The 17,553-nt window shown below is 33.8% G+C and overlaps 1 protein-coding gene across 1 annotated transcript in view; it reads right to left on the reverse strand.

Annotated features, from left to right (window-relative positions):
- The window catches only part of Naaladl2 (N-acetylated alpha-linked acidic dipeptidase like 2), an 807,008-nt gene that overhangs the window by 210,281 nt on the left and 579,174 nt on the right, over window positions 1-17,553 (reverse strand). Inside the window, exon 10 of the mRNA XM_074073742.1 lies at window positions 15,664-15,810. Coding sequence (XP_073929843.1) covers window positions 15,664-15,810 — 147 coding nt within the window. The remainder of the gene's footprint in view (window positions 1-15,663; window positions 15,811-17,553) is intronic.

Here is a 17,553-nt window from a genome sequence, read left to right on the forward strand (position 1 = left end):
AGCAATTGCAAGAGGTTTAATTGTTCTATTTCATGTAAGTATATAAAGCCCATCACCATATGCCCTCACCTTAATCTCCTTCACTCACCCTCTCCACTTCCCACAAGGACCCCTCCACACACACACTGTACCCATTTCCTTTCATTATTAATTTCTAAGTCAATGTTCAAAGGGGTTTCTTACTGTATCACTGCAATGAATAAACTCTACTTTGGTCTGTTCAATCCTTTCTGTTACTCTCCCTTACCCCTTCCCTCCAACCCCCATTTTTCAACAGCTTTCTATACATATCCTTATATCCTCTACCTTCACAAATGTCATGCATTAAGATATTGATGCTCTATCATTCTCTTTTTCTTTCCCTCTTTCCCTGAGTTCCATAGGGTAGTTCCACTATTACAAACATGTTCTACATATAAGTTTGCATATGATCATGTTTCTTTTTGTGTATATTTTTATCTTTTAGGTCTATCTTTCACATATGAGAGAAAACATGAGGCCTTTGTCTTTCTGAGTCTGACTCACTTAACATGATGTCCTCCAATTGCATCCATTGACCTTCAAACCACATGGTGTCCTTCTTCCTTATGGGTGAGTAAAACTCCATTGTACATATATACCACATTTTCTTGATCCATTCATTAACTGCAGAGCATCTGGGTTGTTTCTATAGCTTGGCTATTGTGAACTGTGCTGTGTTAAACATTGGTGTGCAAGTGGCTTTATTGTATTCTGACTTATGTTTTTTGGGATAGATGCCCGGGAGCACTACCACTGAATCATATGACAGTTCTATTTTTAGCTTTTTGAGAAATCTCCATACTGCTCTCCATAGTGGTTGTACATTAGTACAAATTATTAGTGCAAATTATTGCACTCCACCAACAGTGCATAAAGGTTCCTGTTTCAGAACATCTTTGCCAGCATTTTTTGTTATTTTTGCATCTGGTGAAATATTTGCCCATATTGGCTTCAAACAGCAATCCACCTGACCTCTGTCTCCTAAGTAGCTAGCATTACAGATTTGAGCCACTGGTGCTTCACGATCAAAATTTTCTTAAAGATAAGAAAAGAAAGAGAGGGAGAAAGAGAGAAAGGAAGGGAGCAAAAGGAAGGAAGAAAGAAAGGAAGGAAGAAGGAAGAGAGAATCGGGGAGGAGGGGAAGGAAGGAAGGATGGACTAAGGTTTATAAACACAGATTAGCTATGATCAAAATACTAATAAAATATATCCATACCTTTATTCCTTTCAGATAACAAATATAAAATTTGTCAATAACTACATTTTAGATAAATAATAGAACTATTTAGCTTTCTGGTCTAATATTTTATTTATATTATGCTGTGTGACAGGAGTCTTTTTGTAAGATATAACCTAAAGTACATGGCTACTGACAGAATATAAGAAATTTGAATTATTCAAACTGAATTCTTAACACTTTCTACTTTCTTTTTATTGTTTTAGTTTAGTACTTACATTTTCCCATTAGGATTCAGACATATAAATGCTAATGATTCTCTGTCAAAAACATCCAAAGATGTTTCTTACTCAGAATACTTTGGTATGCATATGTATACCACTTGTGGCTTGCAATACACATACCATTTGTACAGAGTTCACAGAAGTACACAGTCATAATCTCTAAACTGGAGCTGATAACAAAATCATCACTTGAAACTTGCTCCGAGTATGATCAAGGTTCAGTCATGCATTCCTTTGCTTAGAATGTCTCTTAAAATGAATTTCTCCTTAAAAAACACATACCCCATACATACTCTGTTTCCTTAACTGAATACTAGTCATTATAGAAAAATCTCTTAGTTTTTTAATGTTCCTTTAAGCTGATGTTTTGGAACACAGTTTCAAATATATTCTATACTAAGAACCTCATATTTTAAAGTCATAAGACCACACTTTAAAACTTAGATTAGGTCAATGCTCATCTGAGATTGCCAATTTCCTATAACATTTGGTTCAGGTCTCTAGATTTCTTAGGGACAAATCTTAGGCAACAAACCCAAGACCTCTGAGCAGATTAACTCAAGAATACTTACCTTTCTTGCACCAGAACTAACATTTGGCATACTAAAAGCTGAGGTTCTAGAGTCTAGGCATTTTTTATTTCCATGTTCTTTTGATATTTAATCACCATGGACAGATGTGTTCCCTCAGAGTTCACCACTCTCCTTTTAGAGGTCAAATTCTAGTTACCTTGACTTCTAGAATCTCACAATTCTTGATTAACTGGCACCTTTTCAAGTTTATTTTCCTCAAGGAAGGCTATTCTTCCAGTGTACCTCAGAAAGGCCAGGAGGTAGGTGAGGAACAGCTGTTTCTGGGGTTATGGATTGTGCTCAAAGTACACACTGGGCTTCCCATACAGATATATGCAGGGCTTCTCATGGTAGGGGACCTAGATAGGACTGGGCAAAAGAAAAAGTATAGGTCTAAGATCAAGGGTCAGTGACTTGGGGCCAATTCTTTTGTCATCAACATTTTGGCATGGGATTCTCAGGAGTTTGAGAACATTAAATTCCAAACTGGCCTTCCCAAACATGTTAAACAGATATTTATCAAATCAGGAGAAAGAACCTATTTTATTCAACAGGTTTTATTTCAGTTTGATATATGATATTTTAATAGTTTAGTATTTAGTAACAAGTTATATGGCCTCCATTTGTACTGTTGTCTCATACCCTGCAAAGGTAGGGGAAGGCCAGACCATGGTTTCAGCCATGAGTAGATTAAAAATATCAAATCAATTAAAATAAACTCAATTTCAGAGTCAACTAAAGAAAATTGAAAGAATTTGGGGAGGAACAGAGTGGAAACAGAAAACTATAGAAAGAAAACAAGGGACTAATAATGAAAGAAAGAATATGTACAGTGAGAACACTAGAAAAAATAAGGTCAGAATAAAGAGAAGAGAGAGAAGAAAGGCATGAAAGGAAACAAGAGAAATAATATAACCTGAAGAGAAGGAGTTTAGAACAGACTAGATATGGATAGAAGCTGGGCTGGCCTACTATCTGGTCACTTTCTGTTGATCCTCTAGGACTGGGCTAGGACTACGGAGAATGAAGTCAATGTAGTGGATCTCTCTAAGTTTCATTTCTTTTACTAGAAAATAATGGATTAAACTAAGTGGGTTCAGTGATCAGTGCTGGTCTAAAAGTCAATGAATAAATCAGTTGTTTTCTTTCAGTCCATCCATCAGAGAGAATCTGTGCCAAACACATCTATGGACCTACAACTTTTAGGACCATTTTCATATGAAAGAAACTGCAGATTTTACTTTGACCACTTGAATTGTCCAATATTCTGAACTGCTGGGAGTCTTCAAACTAATAACAGTTCATATATTTGTATATCTGACCTGGAAGTATGGCTAGAACATTTAACCCCAATATTTTTGCATGAGCATAGGTTTCAGCATTATCAGTATAAAATTCCTTTTAATTCAGATTCCACATACAGTTTTTCTTTGGTATCCATTATGTATTCCAACTCCCTCCCCCCATACACCAGTCACGTATACCAAAATCATTGGGCACTCATTTGCCTTATAGAAAATCAAATAGTATTTGTATATAACTTACATACATTCTTTGGCACACTTTAAATCATCTCTAAGATTACTTATAAGCGCTAATATAATATACATGCTATGTAAATAGTTATGATATTTCTTAGGAGGCAATGACAAGAAATAAATGTCTATACATGTTCAGTACTGACACTACTTTAAATGCTTTTGATCTGATATTAGTTAAATTCTTAAAAGTAGAATTCAATGGTACTGACTGACTGTACATATATCTGCTATAAATCATGTCTAAATATGCAGTATATGTGAAATTTCTAATCCCCTGATAAGAATCATCAATGAATATAAATAAAGCAAAGTACTGATTTAAAGAATTGAAAATGACTTTGTACATAAAAGTGCAGTTTATTTATTCTTGCTTTTCCCACTTCTCAATACTACAGAAACACTACTGTTTAGACTTAAAATGTTTTTCACTGATATAAGAAAATTGGGTCAGAATAATTTTAAGGCATAAGTTATTGACAAAGGAACATAGAAATCAAAATACTGATAAATATTTTGCTCTTTCAGCAGAATTGTCTCTATTCACTTAAAATTACAGGAACAGAAACATCCTGAAAGGAGACCAAAGACAACTGCCTTCCTTCCAAGACTTACAAAAAGGTCAGAACTTTCATGAGGAAGCAATAGGGATCTTTATAAGCCAAGTGGCCTTGACTTCAACTTGATTTTTAAAACATTTTTTTAACATTTATGAGACTCCATGAATGTGTCTTTCTTTGTAGTTTCTATAAAAACATTTGCTTATCTAAAAAAAAGCCCAAGAAATTATAAGCTTCTGTTTTTGTAAGTTGTGAAAAATAGACATAGAAGACCTGAAAGTCCAAATGCAAATAGAGTAAGATGACAAAGTTGTGGAGGTGAGAGCCTAGAAGAGGTCATAGATTCATGGCCACAGTTGTCATTCACAGCTGTGGAGTTCCAGATATGTCACTTACTTCTGGAGTGTTTTATTAAAGCATATGGGTACCAAAGCTAACTGCTTTTAACATTTTAATTAAATGTTTAAAAAAATCATCTAAATTAGTTCTCCAAATGTTTGTAGATCTAAAAATATTCTACCCAAAGAAATAATGCCACTTGCACTGAAATTTGGAGAGGTGAACTTGTTAATCTCCCTATTTTCCAAAATTAACTTAGAAATGAAATTAGGAAACCAGATAGAATTTATGCAATATTTAAAAACCATTAGCCTCCACACTGTATAGATTATTATAAGGAAAGAAGTGATAAGCAAAACCATCATTACATCTTTAAAATAAATATATTTAGAGTAGTTTGATCTTAGCATATTTTTCTTGTTTTAATCCACTAATTTTCATTTATTTGAAATATAAATCTGGGAAGATAATTGAATTATAGACTTTGTTTCATAAATAATATATAATTTGCTATAAGAAAACAGCATATCAGTTCATGTCATTGTATATAAACTATTACCTTCTACATTACCCATTTATAGTTATTGCTTAACTTTAAGAGTGGTCAAAACTGATCCATTTAGAACCTTTGTGCAGAAAACTAGGAAAAGTATGAATTAAACATCCTAGCCTTATCTTACATCATAATGGAATGGGAAGCATTCCATTATCTAGAGAAACAGTAGAAGTGTGGGAAAATAAGCCATAAATCAGGTGATAGAATGCTGTGTTTGAATTTTGCTTTTGTCACTTAATAAATCACTGACCTTGGCCAAATTATTTAATTGCTTTCCATCTTAGTTTCTTCTTTACTGAAAGTAGTAATACCTTCCTTACAGGTACTTGTTTTAAGTATAAGAATTAAATTTATTGGTGTATAACCTAGAAGACAACAATGCCTGGCATAAATGTCATATGAGTATTTGTTAAATATAATTTTCCTTGATAGTATTCTGCTTCTATCACTTCATTTTTCATTAGATTTCTTCATAGCCAATAGGATTTGTCCCACTGGTTGTATGCTCATTAATTAGAAAGTGGTTCAAAAAATAGAAAAGAAACCAAATATGCAAAATATTATAATTAAAAGCCAGAGAGTGCATATTTATTGACCAATATTTTGATGTGAAACTTTTTATTTAAAGTGGAACTTTTAAAGACACATGTGAGGTAAACTGAGTACATCAAAAATTTCCCTCAATGTTTAAGGTTTGCCTGCTTATCTACACATTCAATAATTATTAAAAGCTCACCTTTTGAAGTATTACCGATGTTTCTTAGATGTAATTTTTTTCATCCTCATGTTTCACAAGTTTAGGTAATAATTAAATTACTTAATCACCATTAGAAATAAAGTCAGTGGTGGTCCACGTTCAATGTAAGGCATTTAACTCTGGCTGTTTATTGCAGAACAGCTTGCAGAGGTTGGGGGAAGGCCAACTGATAAGGAAACTTAAACTGGGAAGAGCAAATCATGATAAAATGAGGAAATGAGTAAAAACTGCATGTGCCAGAACACATACCACAGGGAAGACTTCCTGCCACAAAGGCTGATACCTCTAAAGCCTGCCTCTAAAATTTCACTAATCCCAAGAAAGACATATTTTAAATAACCCAATAGGAAATCTAGGCAACATCTTGTAAAAGAAGGTACACTCCATAGTACTCAAACAATGAGAACCAAGGGAGGGACTTGCACACTAGACAACATAATGCTTGTTGTAGCTGATTCCAGTGTCTCTGCTCGCCAGGTACCCAATCTTGCAAGATCACTGTTTAAAGTCTCATGTTCACTGTAATCCATGTTTCTCTGAGTCCATTCTTTGAGTTTGGACAGGTGAGTGTATTTCTCAAATCACAAATAGCAAATTTAAAGGGCATATATAGTTCCAAGAATACTGTTGACTCCAGGCAAGCATGCCACTGAATCTGGGAGAATACAAGTGTGCAAAAGTTCAGAAAGGATCCTACTCTGATGTGAAACAAGGATCCATAAGTACTGGTCATTACGTTTTAAAGAAATGAAAATTGTCAGATAATCCTGCAAGTTGGCTAAGTAGAAGTCAGTTAAAATAACTGACTTCTACTTAGTTTCTCTATATGTCTAGATTGTTTTGTTAATTTTTGTATTTCTAACAGTGCCAGGATCACAGAACATGTTTAATAGCTGTTGGCTATATAAATTAAAGAGTTTAAGTTTACAAATATCTGAGTAAACCATGTTAGAGTTGCCATATATTGTTAACTTGGATGTTGTCAAATTTATAACATAGTTTAGTAATAAATCTACCTATGAATATTATTGATATTATCAAAACTTCATTATGAAATGAGTTCCTTCATAACAATAATGATGACAGATAGCTCCTAAGAACAGTGTTAGAAGTAAAATATAGTGCATATGGTATCATGTGACGATAGTCATTCAGAATAACTCTTTCTGTGTAGAATTCCAAGAAAGGACAACTGCTATGGGAAATCTGTCCTCTTTGCAGCCATTTCAAAATATTAGGCTATTTGAAGTATGATCTTTTGAATTATCCTTTTGAGTCTTAAAAGTTTCTTGATTCTTTGGTTGTTTCAATATCTGTCTCATATTTCAATTTCTTGTGTTTACTCCTCAGGCTCTTAGAAGCATACAGCAACTTTAATAGCACTCCCTCTGTGACAAGCATTTCATATATTGTACAATCAAAGCGATTCGAGTCTGCTCTATAACTGTTGATTTGTTGATTGGGGTTTCACTTTCTCTTCTAAAGAAATGCCTCTAAGAAGCAGAATTCTTTACAGAGCCACGGTTTACGAACGTATTATATTTTCTACTTCATGATATTTGTCAGGTGAATGGGATGGCAATGCCCAACGATGACCAGAAAAGACATGCAGAGGTTTACAGAGAATTATAGCTCACACCCTTGAGTAAGAAGTAGCCTTGAACACCTTGTCATATATTGTAAAATGAAGTAGAGTAACTTAAGTAAGTCCTTTTCTCCAAATCAGCATTTCTCCAAGTCCAGACACGTTCAAGTACCTAAGGTCAAAACTGATTTTGTAATAATAATGATATGACATGCATTATTTATTCTTATTTTTATCTATAAATTACAAATGTGTAAGGTACAAGATGTTTATTAGAATGGATTCAGTTTTCACATTCAAATTATCCTTTAAGAAACTACTACTTGTCAAGTTTCTGTATAGTATCAAAGAAAATATCATTACATGAAAAAAATATTCGTCCCAATTTTCTTCATACATGCATACCAAAACAACATTTACAAAGGATAAAATGCAGAAACAGATATGAAAATCCAGCTCTTGTATTAAGTCATATGAAAGGCATTTGCAAACATGTAAATCAATGTGACTTTTCTTATTTATTTTTGTCATTGGAAATATAATTTTTTTCATAAAAATAATTTATAGTATTTTGTATTATATTTAATTGTATTATTAATGATAACAATGAAGTTTTTATAAATATAATGGCAATTACTTTTAATATTTAAGTAAATAAATGTCTTTGTGCTAATTTCTAGTATGAGAAGAATTTACATATATTACTTATAAAATCAAAATCTATTTGGGGCAGAGAATCTTTGGTACTTTTAGATGGCTAATGGGTTTTTAGGCTAAAAATGATTGCAAACCCCCTCAAATGAAGCAAATCTGATCAGAAAATAATAATACAATGTATTTTGGTACAATATTGTAAGTCATTTTCCTAAAATAAGTTACAAAGAAAGGTAATGAGCTAGGGAGAACACTAATGAACCCTTCCCAACTGTTTGGCATTTTTTGAAATAGAATGGGTAGAATCTCAATTTTATGTGGCATCACATTAGTGTTTTTAGCTATTATGATGGAACAGATTCTATCAGATACCGCCAAACATCAGTAGAATTTATGGAGAGTCAACTAGAATTATTTGATTCCTTAAGTCCAGAGTTTTTATAATTGTCTTTTAAAATGTTTTCATTTTATTTTTGAATTAGCATACATCAATAATATGAGGAAATTTCATTGTAATAATTCAAAAGATTCTTACAGTGCATTTTGAACAAGATTACCTCTTCCATTATCTTTCCACTTCCCCCTCCTCTTCCTGCCCCTTTGCAAACAGTGTCAAGTGGGTTTCATTACGCTGTCTTCATATGTATATATGTAGCATACATACTTCCATCCTCTCTACCCCACAATGTTCTTTCCTTTTCTCCTCCTCCTTCCTGGCTGAGAAGTATAATTGACTGTTGAACTACTACTATTGGCTAACATAATAATGTCAGGACTATATGTAATAAAAGAATGACCTCTAATTTAAGTAACAAATGCTTCCTCTATTGAGAGTAAAACAAGAAGAATCAATCTCTGTGAAATGCTAGCAAGCTCCTAAGCTCCTTAGATGGGTAGATAATAATTCTGCCTAGCAGAGGAAAGTTCTAAAGCATACCTATTGTCTCTGTGTTTGGGGTGAGACAGGATGACCCCTCCCTGTTTTAACAGCCACCCAGATCCATTATCTTTGGCCACTTGTATTCCTCAAGCTCCCAAGTATTAGACTGGATAGAGGCCACCATTTTGAGTCTGTACTTCCATTTCCTGCATAGGGGCAGGAAATGTTTGTCTCTTTTATCCATTTCTCCACACTTTTACCCTATTATAGGAAATTTCTTTCCTAATAAACTTTACTATTATTTTTACAAAAATAATACTTACAAATTATTAAATATTATTATAAAATAATACTGTAAAAATAATTTTTATAAAAAGAATCAATATTGAAACTATTAATCATTTTGCTTCAAAGTGTGTATACTGTATTGCAGTATTGCATTTTATTATATCTATAAAAATGAATTATCCTATTTACTTCATAAAATTACCTAAGTGTTAAAGTTCACACACACACACACACACACACACACACTCAATCATGCTGCTGAATACTGATTTAAAAATCAGAATTGGTGTCAAAGTAACCCAGCTCAAAAAAAATTAGCAAGAGTTTAAAAAACCCTATGCTAGTTGGATTTCTGTCCCTGCTTTACTAAATGATACTAAAATAATTATGCCATGACTCCTGCTATATAAAAGATACAATACCCTTTCAGCTCAGTATTATTTAAATGTTAAATGCTCCATTATAGAGGTAAATTGAGTTTAAAATAGAATGTTTCAAGCAGAAGAGCAAGAAATATAAGGTTAAACAGAGTGAGGAACCAGTGCTCCAATCTGTGCTATAAAGCTTGATAGGTCATGAATTGATCTTTTGATATACTAAGAAAGGCAATCCCTCTGACATGCCCTGGTGAGAATAAATATACTGATCTGGAACAAAAATTATGTGAAACAGCTGGTAAGTGACAGAAGAAATGTGCATTGGACCACCAGACTGTCATAAATATTGCACTCTTAATCAGAAAACATCTGTTTTTTCATTTCCTTTTTAGCAATCTCTGCATTGTATTTAATCAGTGCAGTATGCCTCTCCTAACAGGTATAACAATGTTTACAAATTTAAAGCCTTATTTAAGTGAAGCTTACAACCAAAGATGTTTTAATTAGCAGGGCATTATCTTGTGACAAGGAGTCATAGTGACATCTGGCAAATCTATAGATTTCTTAACATTTGTGAAATTTAGTTATTAGAAAATTAGAGTACAGATTCTGAGGAAAGCTAAAATGAATGGATTTTGAGAACTTTTAGGCAACAGAGTTGCATCCAGAGACACTATAGAACATTATAGATGGGACTATGCATAGCATGAAATACTGAAGGCAGGTATTATAAAGTGTCCATTTTTTGTAAAAGAAAAGAAACCAATAATGTCCTACACAGCTATAAAAAGTAGTCTCTATGACACTAGCTTATTTTCCTATAATTTATTTTTTTTTCATTATCAAGAGACAATTGATAATTGATCCACAGTTTTGCTTTTCCCAGTTTTGGATTCCTGGAGTTGACTATGGTTCAAAAATATTAAATGGAAAGTTCTAGAAATAAATAATTCATAAGTTTTAAGTTGCATATTACTGTTAGTAGCATGATGAAATCCTGTACCATCTTGCTCCATCTCCCCCGGAAAGTGAATTGCCCCTTTATCCAGAGGGTCCATGCTATCTATGCTACCCTCCCATTAGTCAGTTAACTGTCATAGTATCACAGTGCAAGTGCTTAAGTAACTCTCATTTGGTTTAAAATTGGATCCAAAGCATGAGAGTACAGATGCTGGCAATTTTATTAGAGTTTATTATTACTCATTGTTAATCTCTACTTGTGCTTAACTTACAAATAAACTTTCCACAGTATTATACAATTAGATACTTTTCACCACTTCAAGCATCAGCTGGGGTCTTGGAACATCTCTTCTGCAGATAAGGGGTTGTAATAGAATCTCGTTCAATCTTACTGGGTAAAAAAACATATTGGCAGAAACCCTAAAGTTTACATTATAATCATCCCAGGTAACATTCAAGTAATTTCTTCAAAATATGAATATAATGATAAATTAACTCACTTAGAGCATGTAAACATTTTAAAGTGGAAGCACATGTTGAATTATTTACTTTAATTTTTTTTATTTACCATGAAGACACAGATAAGGCACAGAGGCCAGGCATGACACCAATCTAGAAAACATATGGCACTCTAAGGTGATCATTTAATTTCCAATTTTTGGTAGAAACAGCCACTGATGGAAATATTCTTCTTAACTGTACTCTTGGGCCAACAGCATAGCAGATTGTTTAGAAAAGAACATGGCGAACTGTGAGCAAATCTGTCTGCTGATTCTTTCAATGGAGAAAAAGAACCCAAATGTTTCCAGAAATTCAATTTTCAGTTAAGGGTAGGTCATTCACAACATAGTGGTGGACTGAATCATACCCCAGGGTTTCTAATTTGCAACCTTTAGTGCAATAGTTGAAAAGGTGAACTTAATGTCTATAATATGAAGTCAACTTCTGCTTGGCCATTTAGTGTCTTTGTGGCCTTGGATAAACTACTTGACTTTAAAATCCGTCTCTTTCTCAGCTGAAAAGGACTTAATAATAATAGTAACTTGTAAAGATATTTAATGTTTAATTATTAAACAAGAAAAGAGATATAAATTCTTAGTATAGCAAGTTCTTAGAAGAGGTAGATATTTTTTATTTTATTTTTCTTTTAGTTAGACACAGATACAGCAACAGAGGCACCAAGACCTATGTAACTTGACAAATGATATGCATAAATATACAAACTGAGGGCTCTAAATTTCCAGTCTATCAGATAATCTCCCTAAGATACATATGAAAGATGAAGACCAGGTACATAGCTCACACCTGTAATTCCATCTACCAAGAGGCAGAGATCAAAAGGATCTTGATTTAAGGCCAACACAGGAAAAAGTTAGAGAAATTCCATCTCTATAAATAAATCAGGCCTGGTTTCAGGTGACTAGGATCCCAGCTATGAGAGAGGAGATAGGTAGGAGGATCATAGACTTAGGCTGGCTCCAGGCCAAAGAACAAACCACTACCAACAACAAAAACCCAGAAGACTCTACCCGAAATATAAACTAAAAGCAGTGTTGTCAATGTGACTCAAGTGGTAGAGGGCCTGCCTAGCAAGAACAAGGTCCCAAGGACTGCCAAAACAAATAAATGTAACTAAATAAATAAATAAAAGATTACATATGAAAATTGCATTTCAAAACCCAAGAAAAATTCATAACAAGACTCTAGTTTCCTTGCCTACTTTATTAAATTGACATAAGATGAATATTTTTTGCATCACAGATAAAGACTTTCAATATCCATAATTCCTCTTAATAGCTATATACAAATATTTATTATAGATTGACACAGAAAGTAAAGGTTAATATTTGTTCTTTAGGCAGCTTGCACAAAATTGTCTCATCATAGTAATCATATTTTGTAAGGCATAAATCTATTAATAAAATTCTCCCCACCAAATCAATAAGAGCAATGTCATTTGTTTTAAATTATAGGAGGGCTCCCTTTAATTATTTTTTCAGAAGCAAATATAACAAAAATAATTTTGATAATGAGAGTTAGACATTCAGGGTATAACTGGAAAGACTGATTTACTCCTTCAGACTGAGTCAGTTCAATTAGGTGGACTTCAGTTTTAAAAGCTTCCCCAGCAGCTCAGCAACTAAGAGATAGCATAGATAAATCGGACCTCATAAAACTAAAAAAGCTTCTGCTCAACAAAAGAAATGGTCTCTAAACTGAAGAGAACACCCACAGAGTGGGAGAAAATATTTGCCAGCTAGACATCAGACAAAGGACTGATAACTAGAATATATAGGGAACTTAAAAAAGTAAATTCTTCCAAAATTAATGAACCAATAAAGAAATGGGCAAGTGAACTAAACAGAACTTTCTCAAAAGAAGAAATTCAAATGGCCAAAAAACACTTAAAAAAAAATGCTCACCATCTCTAGCAATAAAGGAAATGCAAATTAAAACCACACTAAGATTCCACCTCACCCCTGTTAGAACAGCCATCATTAGCAACACCACTAACAACAGGTGTTGGCGAGGATGTGGGGAAAAAGGAACTCTTTCACACTGCTGGTTGTAAACTAATACAACCACTTTGGAAAAAAATTTGGAGGCTACTTAAAACCTAAACATTGATCTACCATAAGATCCAGCAATACCACTCTTGGGGATATACCCAAAAGACTGTGACACAGGTTACTCCAGAGGCACCTGCACACCATGTTTATTACGGCACTATTCACAATAGCCAAGTTATGGAAATAGCCAAGATGCCCCACCACTGATGAATGGATTAAGAAAATGTGGTATCTATACACAATGGAATTTTATGCAGCCATGAAGAAGAACAAAATGTTATCACTTGCAGGTAAATGGATGGAATTGGAGAACATCATTCTGAGTGAGGTTAGCCTGGCCCAAAAGACCAAAAATCGTATGTTCTCCCTCATATGCGGACATTAGATCAAGGGCAAACACAACAAGGGGATTGGACTTTGATCACATGATAAGGTGAGAGCACACAAGAGAAGTATGAGTATAGGTAAGACACCCAAAAAAACTACGCAGATACTTTAAAGCAACTGAGGCCAATAGGAGAATGGGACCAGGAACTAGAGAAAAGGTTAGATCAAGAAGAATTAACTTAGAAGGTAACACACATGCACAGGAAATCAATGCTGGTCAACTCCCTGTATAGCTATCCTTATCTCAACTAGCAAAAACCTTTGGTCCTTCTTATTATTGCTTATACTCTCTCTTCCACAAAATTAGAGACAAGGGCAAAATAGTTTCTGCCGGGTAGCAAGGGGTAAGGGGGGGGTAAGGGGAGGTAATGGAGGGAATGGGGGTGAGGGGGGAGAAATGACTCAAACATTGTATGCACATATGAATAAAAAAAAAATTTACTTGGCACCAAAAAAAAAAAGAAAGCTTCACAGTGATGACTTACCTTCTTAGTACTTCACTAGGCTCTGTTTTCAAATCTTCTACCTATTAACACCTCAGATCTTCCTTCAAACTCTACCTTTTCAGCCTGAGAAGTTTGCTTTCCCTAACAGTTAACAGGCCCCTCCCTTACACTGATAAATTCTTATTTAAAATGCCTAGACATTCTCCACTAATATGTTGAGCCTGCAATCAGACAATAATCATTGTGATTGCTATACTGATGGGACATAATTTGAGCTCAGTGTTAAGTCATATTATTACCATGCCTCAGTTCCATGAAGCAGATTCTATTAGTAGACTCAAGAACCTCATTTGCAAAATAATTCTGAGAGAGATTAAATAATTTGTCAAGCAATTGTCAGAGTCAGGGCTTTGGTGCCATTCTCAAGACTATACTAGATTGCCACTAAATTCTTAGTTTAAAACTTAACCAAAACAAAATAGGCACATGGCAAAAGCTCATTATAATTCAACTTGCTAACAAGACAGGAACTGAATGGGTGGGATGGGGAATTATAAGATATATTAAAGGATATTGAGCTGGAAAATTAAAACTAAGTGATTTCTTATCATAGATTTCTGATAGTGCATATATTGAATTTGAACAAAAGAAAAGAAACATCTACACATGTACCCATTTTAAAAAATGGCATATGAAAATATTAACTTAAAAAAATAGATAAATACAAATAACTACTTTTGCATTGTCCAAGAATTCATCTCATCACCACAGGATTTGTCCCAGAGTTTCTTTCTCTTAATGAATTTGTTAGTGATCATTTGCTATTTGCAGGAAAATTTAAGACTGGAGGGCAGAGAGGAGTGGCTTTAGAGAAACATAGAAATAAATATTGCTTAGAGCTATTAGAAATTAAGATACTACATACCTGAAGTCGAGTATATAACTGAAATGCTCATTTTGGGACACATCTATTCTTGGAGAGCAAAGCAGGCTTTACTCTATTTCATAGCCATTATTCTGGGAGTGGGATAATTACTTTAAGCAGACCATTTGAGGAACTTTTAAATAGCTCCCAATAACATATGAATAATTTGTAAAAGAAGGTAAAAGATTTTGAAAGATTTACATTTACCCAGAAACAATTTACTGCATCATAATTCTGAGAGAGATTAAAAGGACTAAGGTCCACCAGATGGATGAACACAGACTTAATTAAGGTGAATCATGTGTTTGTGATATTCTTTGGGAAAAAGGCTTCCTTCCTCAGAGAAGTGGTATCTTTTCAGGCAGGCAAATCATTGACAAACTTTGAGTAGCTAATCCACAAGACTCACATTAACATAGAGCATATGAAATGCATTTTCCCTTGGGCAAGGAGAGAAGAACCTATTGCATATGTCATCTGTTTCTGTGAATACTGAAGATTACAATTATGTTTTGATGTTAATCCAACTACTGCAAATTTCTTGTTGGGAAGCACACTGTGAAAATGTGATTGACAGTATAAATCTTTTTAAATTGAATTCAACACTATTGAAAAGAGCTGGTGTTTTCAAATACTGTTATAAAGACACTGAACAACAAGAATAACTCTCTCAATGAAGACACTTTCTATAGCGACCTATTCAATACAAAAGATGAATAACTAAGATAAACTCAAATTCCTCACATTTGCTGTATTGTGTGTGTTTTGCATTTTTAGGAAGAATCACCTCTAATGTTTTGATGTCCTCATAAGTAAACTGCACAGTGGGAACTCCAAGATGGTTGATGAAGTAATCGGCATCTCCTTGTATCTGTACAGAACTCACATTGTTTTCCAGGCACTGAGCTCTTCTAGTACAGTTGAACTTATTTTTCTGAAAGACACAATTTAAATTGTTAATACATACTATGCTTTCTAGGTCATCTAAGTCAATGCCACTCAAAATACATTCCTTGGATCAGTGGTATCAGTGTCAACTAGGAGCATATTCAAAATGCAAATCCTTAGTCTCCACCCTGTCCTGCGTAGTGGGCACATAGTAGACATTTTTGGAGGTCAGGACAGGAATCTGTGTTGAAACCCTTCCCTATGGTTCTGATACTCACTGAAGCATGGCTAGCATTGGCCAGAATCAAGTTTTCCTTGCTGTTATTCCTGCAAAAATATTTTTCTTATATACTTAGTTTACTATAATGAGCCTAACTTGAAAAAAATTCTAAAGAATTTTAAATCCCTAAGAAAGGTTGGGTTTTAAAAAATGTTTTCTCATATGTTTAAAGAATGGCGTGTTAGCATATAATTCCATCTTCTCAAAATGTTTATCAAAAGCTAAAGAAGGGGACTGGAGGTGTTTCTCAAATGAAACAGCACTAGTTTAGGAAGCATGAGGACCTGAGTTCATACCCCAGTACTGAAAAAAAAAAAAAATACCCTACAGAAGGAATTTTCTCCACTTCCATTTAAAAACATATTCCCAGATGCTTTAAGATTATATACAAATAACTATCATCAACCAAGAGAAACAGCTCTGGGGAAATTAAAGATGATACAGTACTATTTCTTAAAGTAGATTTGTCTGGCTTGCAAAAAAAAAATGATGTTAACTTCATAAAAATAAAATGTTAAAAATAAGCACCAAGCACCAAGGATTTTTTTTAATATAATTGTCATTGTTAAAAATGTCTTATTTAGTACATTTTCTAGAAATGTAGAACATTTCTGAGATGCAGTTGTCTCAATGGTGAAATCTGAAAGAATACCAATCCCCCAGGTCATTGTGAGAAACCGGGAGCCATAGACATGACAGCATCACAGTTAGAATCAGGCATAACGCATGTACTCAGGACAGGTTTGCTACTGAATTAAGACATTGACTTGCAAACTCTTCTGCGTCTTTGACATGATATAATTTCAAAAATAATTTGGAATTGAACCTAGCAAAAGACTTGAAAGGCAAGGTATGATGGTGCATGATTGAAATCCCACCAGTTGGGAGAAGGCCAGAGGACAGAAGGATGGAGGTCAGTCTGGCTGCATAGCAAAATCCTGTCTCAAAAAATAAAATAAAGACTTGAAAATGTACAGTGTAATAGTAAGACAACAAACTTACTAATTGGGAGTGGCGACATTTATGAAACCTACATTGCTGTACTATTTTATGTCAATAATCAGGATTTCATAGAATGTGATGTTTACTTTTGTTAAATGCCTAGGGAATGAAATTTAAAAGTCTTTATTTAAGTGGTCTGCATTCTCTTTCTTGTGGCACTACCCATCTATTTTCAGGACAGTATGTATACCTACTCAACATCAGCAAAAATATAGACTTGGCTATAATTCATTTGGCATATATTATTCTCAGAATCCATCCCAACTCAGAGCTATACTCTTTAGACAGAATTTTCTTTCTCCACAGAGGAATGCTCTGGATCAAAAATGAACAATCATGAGCTCCACTATATGTGGCTATTAAAGAATTAAAGTAAACATGATATTTAAGTAAAATATTTGATATTATTTTCATTCAGTCATTATTGCAAAAGTAAACACCAGATTATATCAAATCTTGATAAATAATAAAATAGTGCACCAATCTTTCTTCCACAAGTTCAAACAT

This window comes from Castor canadensis, chromosome 5, assembly GCF_047511655.1.
Source record: "Castor canadensis chromosome 5, mCasCan1.hap1v2, whole genome shotgun sequence".
Taxonomy (NCBI): domain Eukaryota; kingdom Metazoa; phylum Chordata; class Mammalia; order Rodentia; family Castoridae; genus Castor; species Castor canadensis.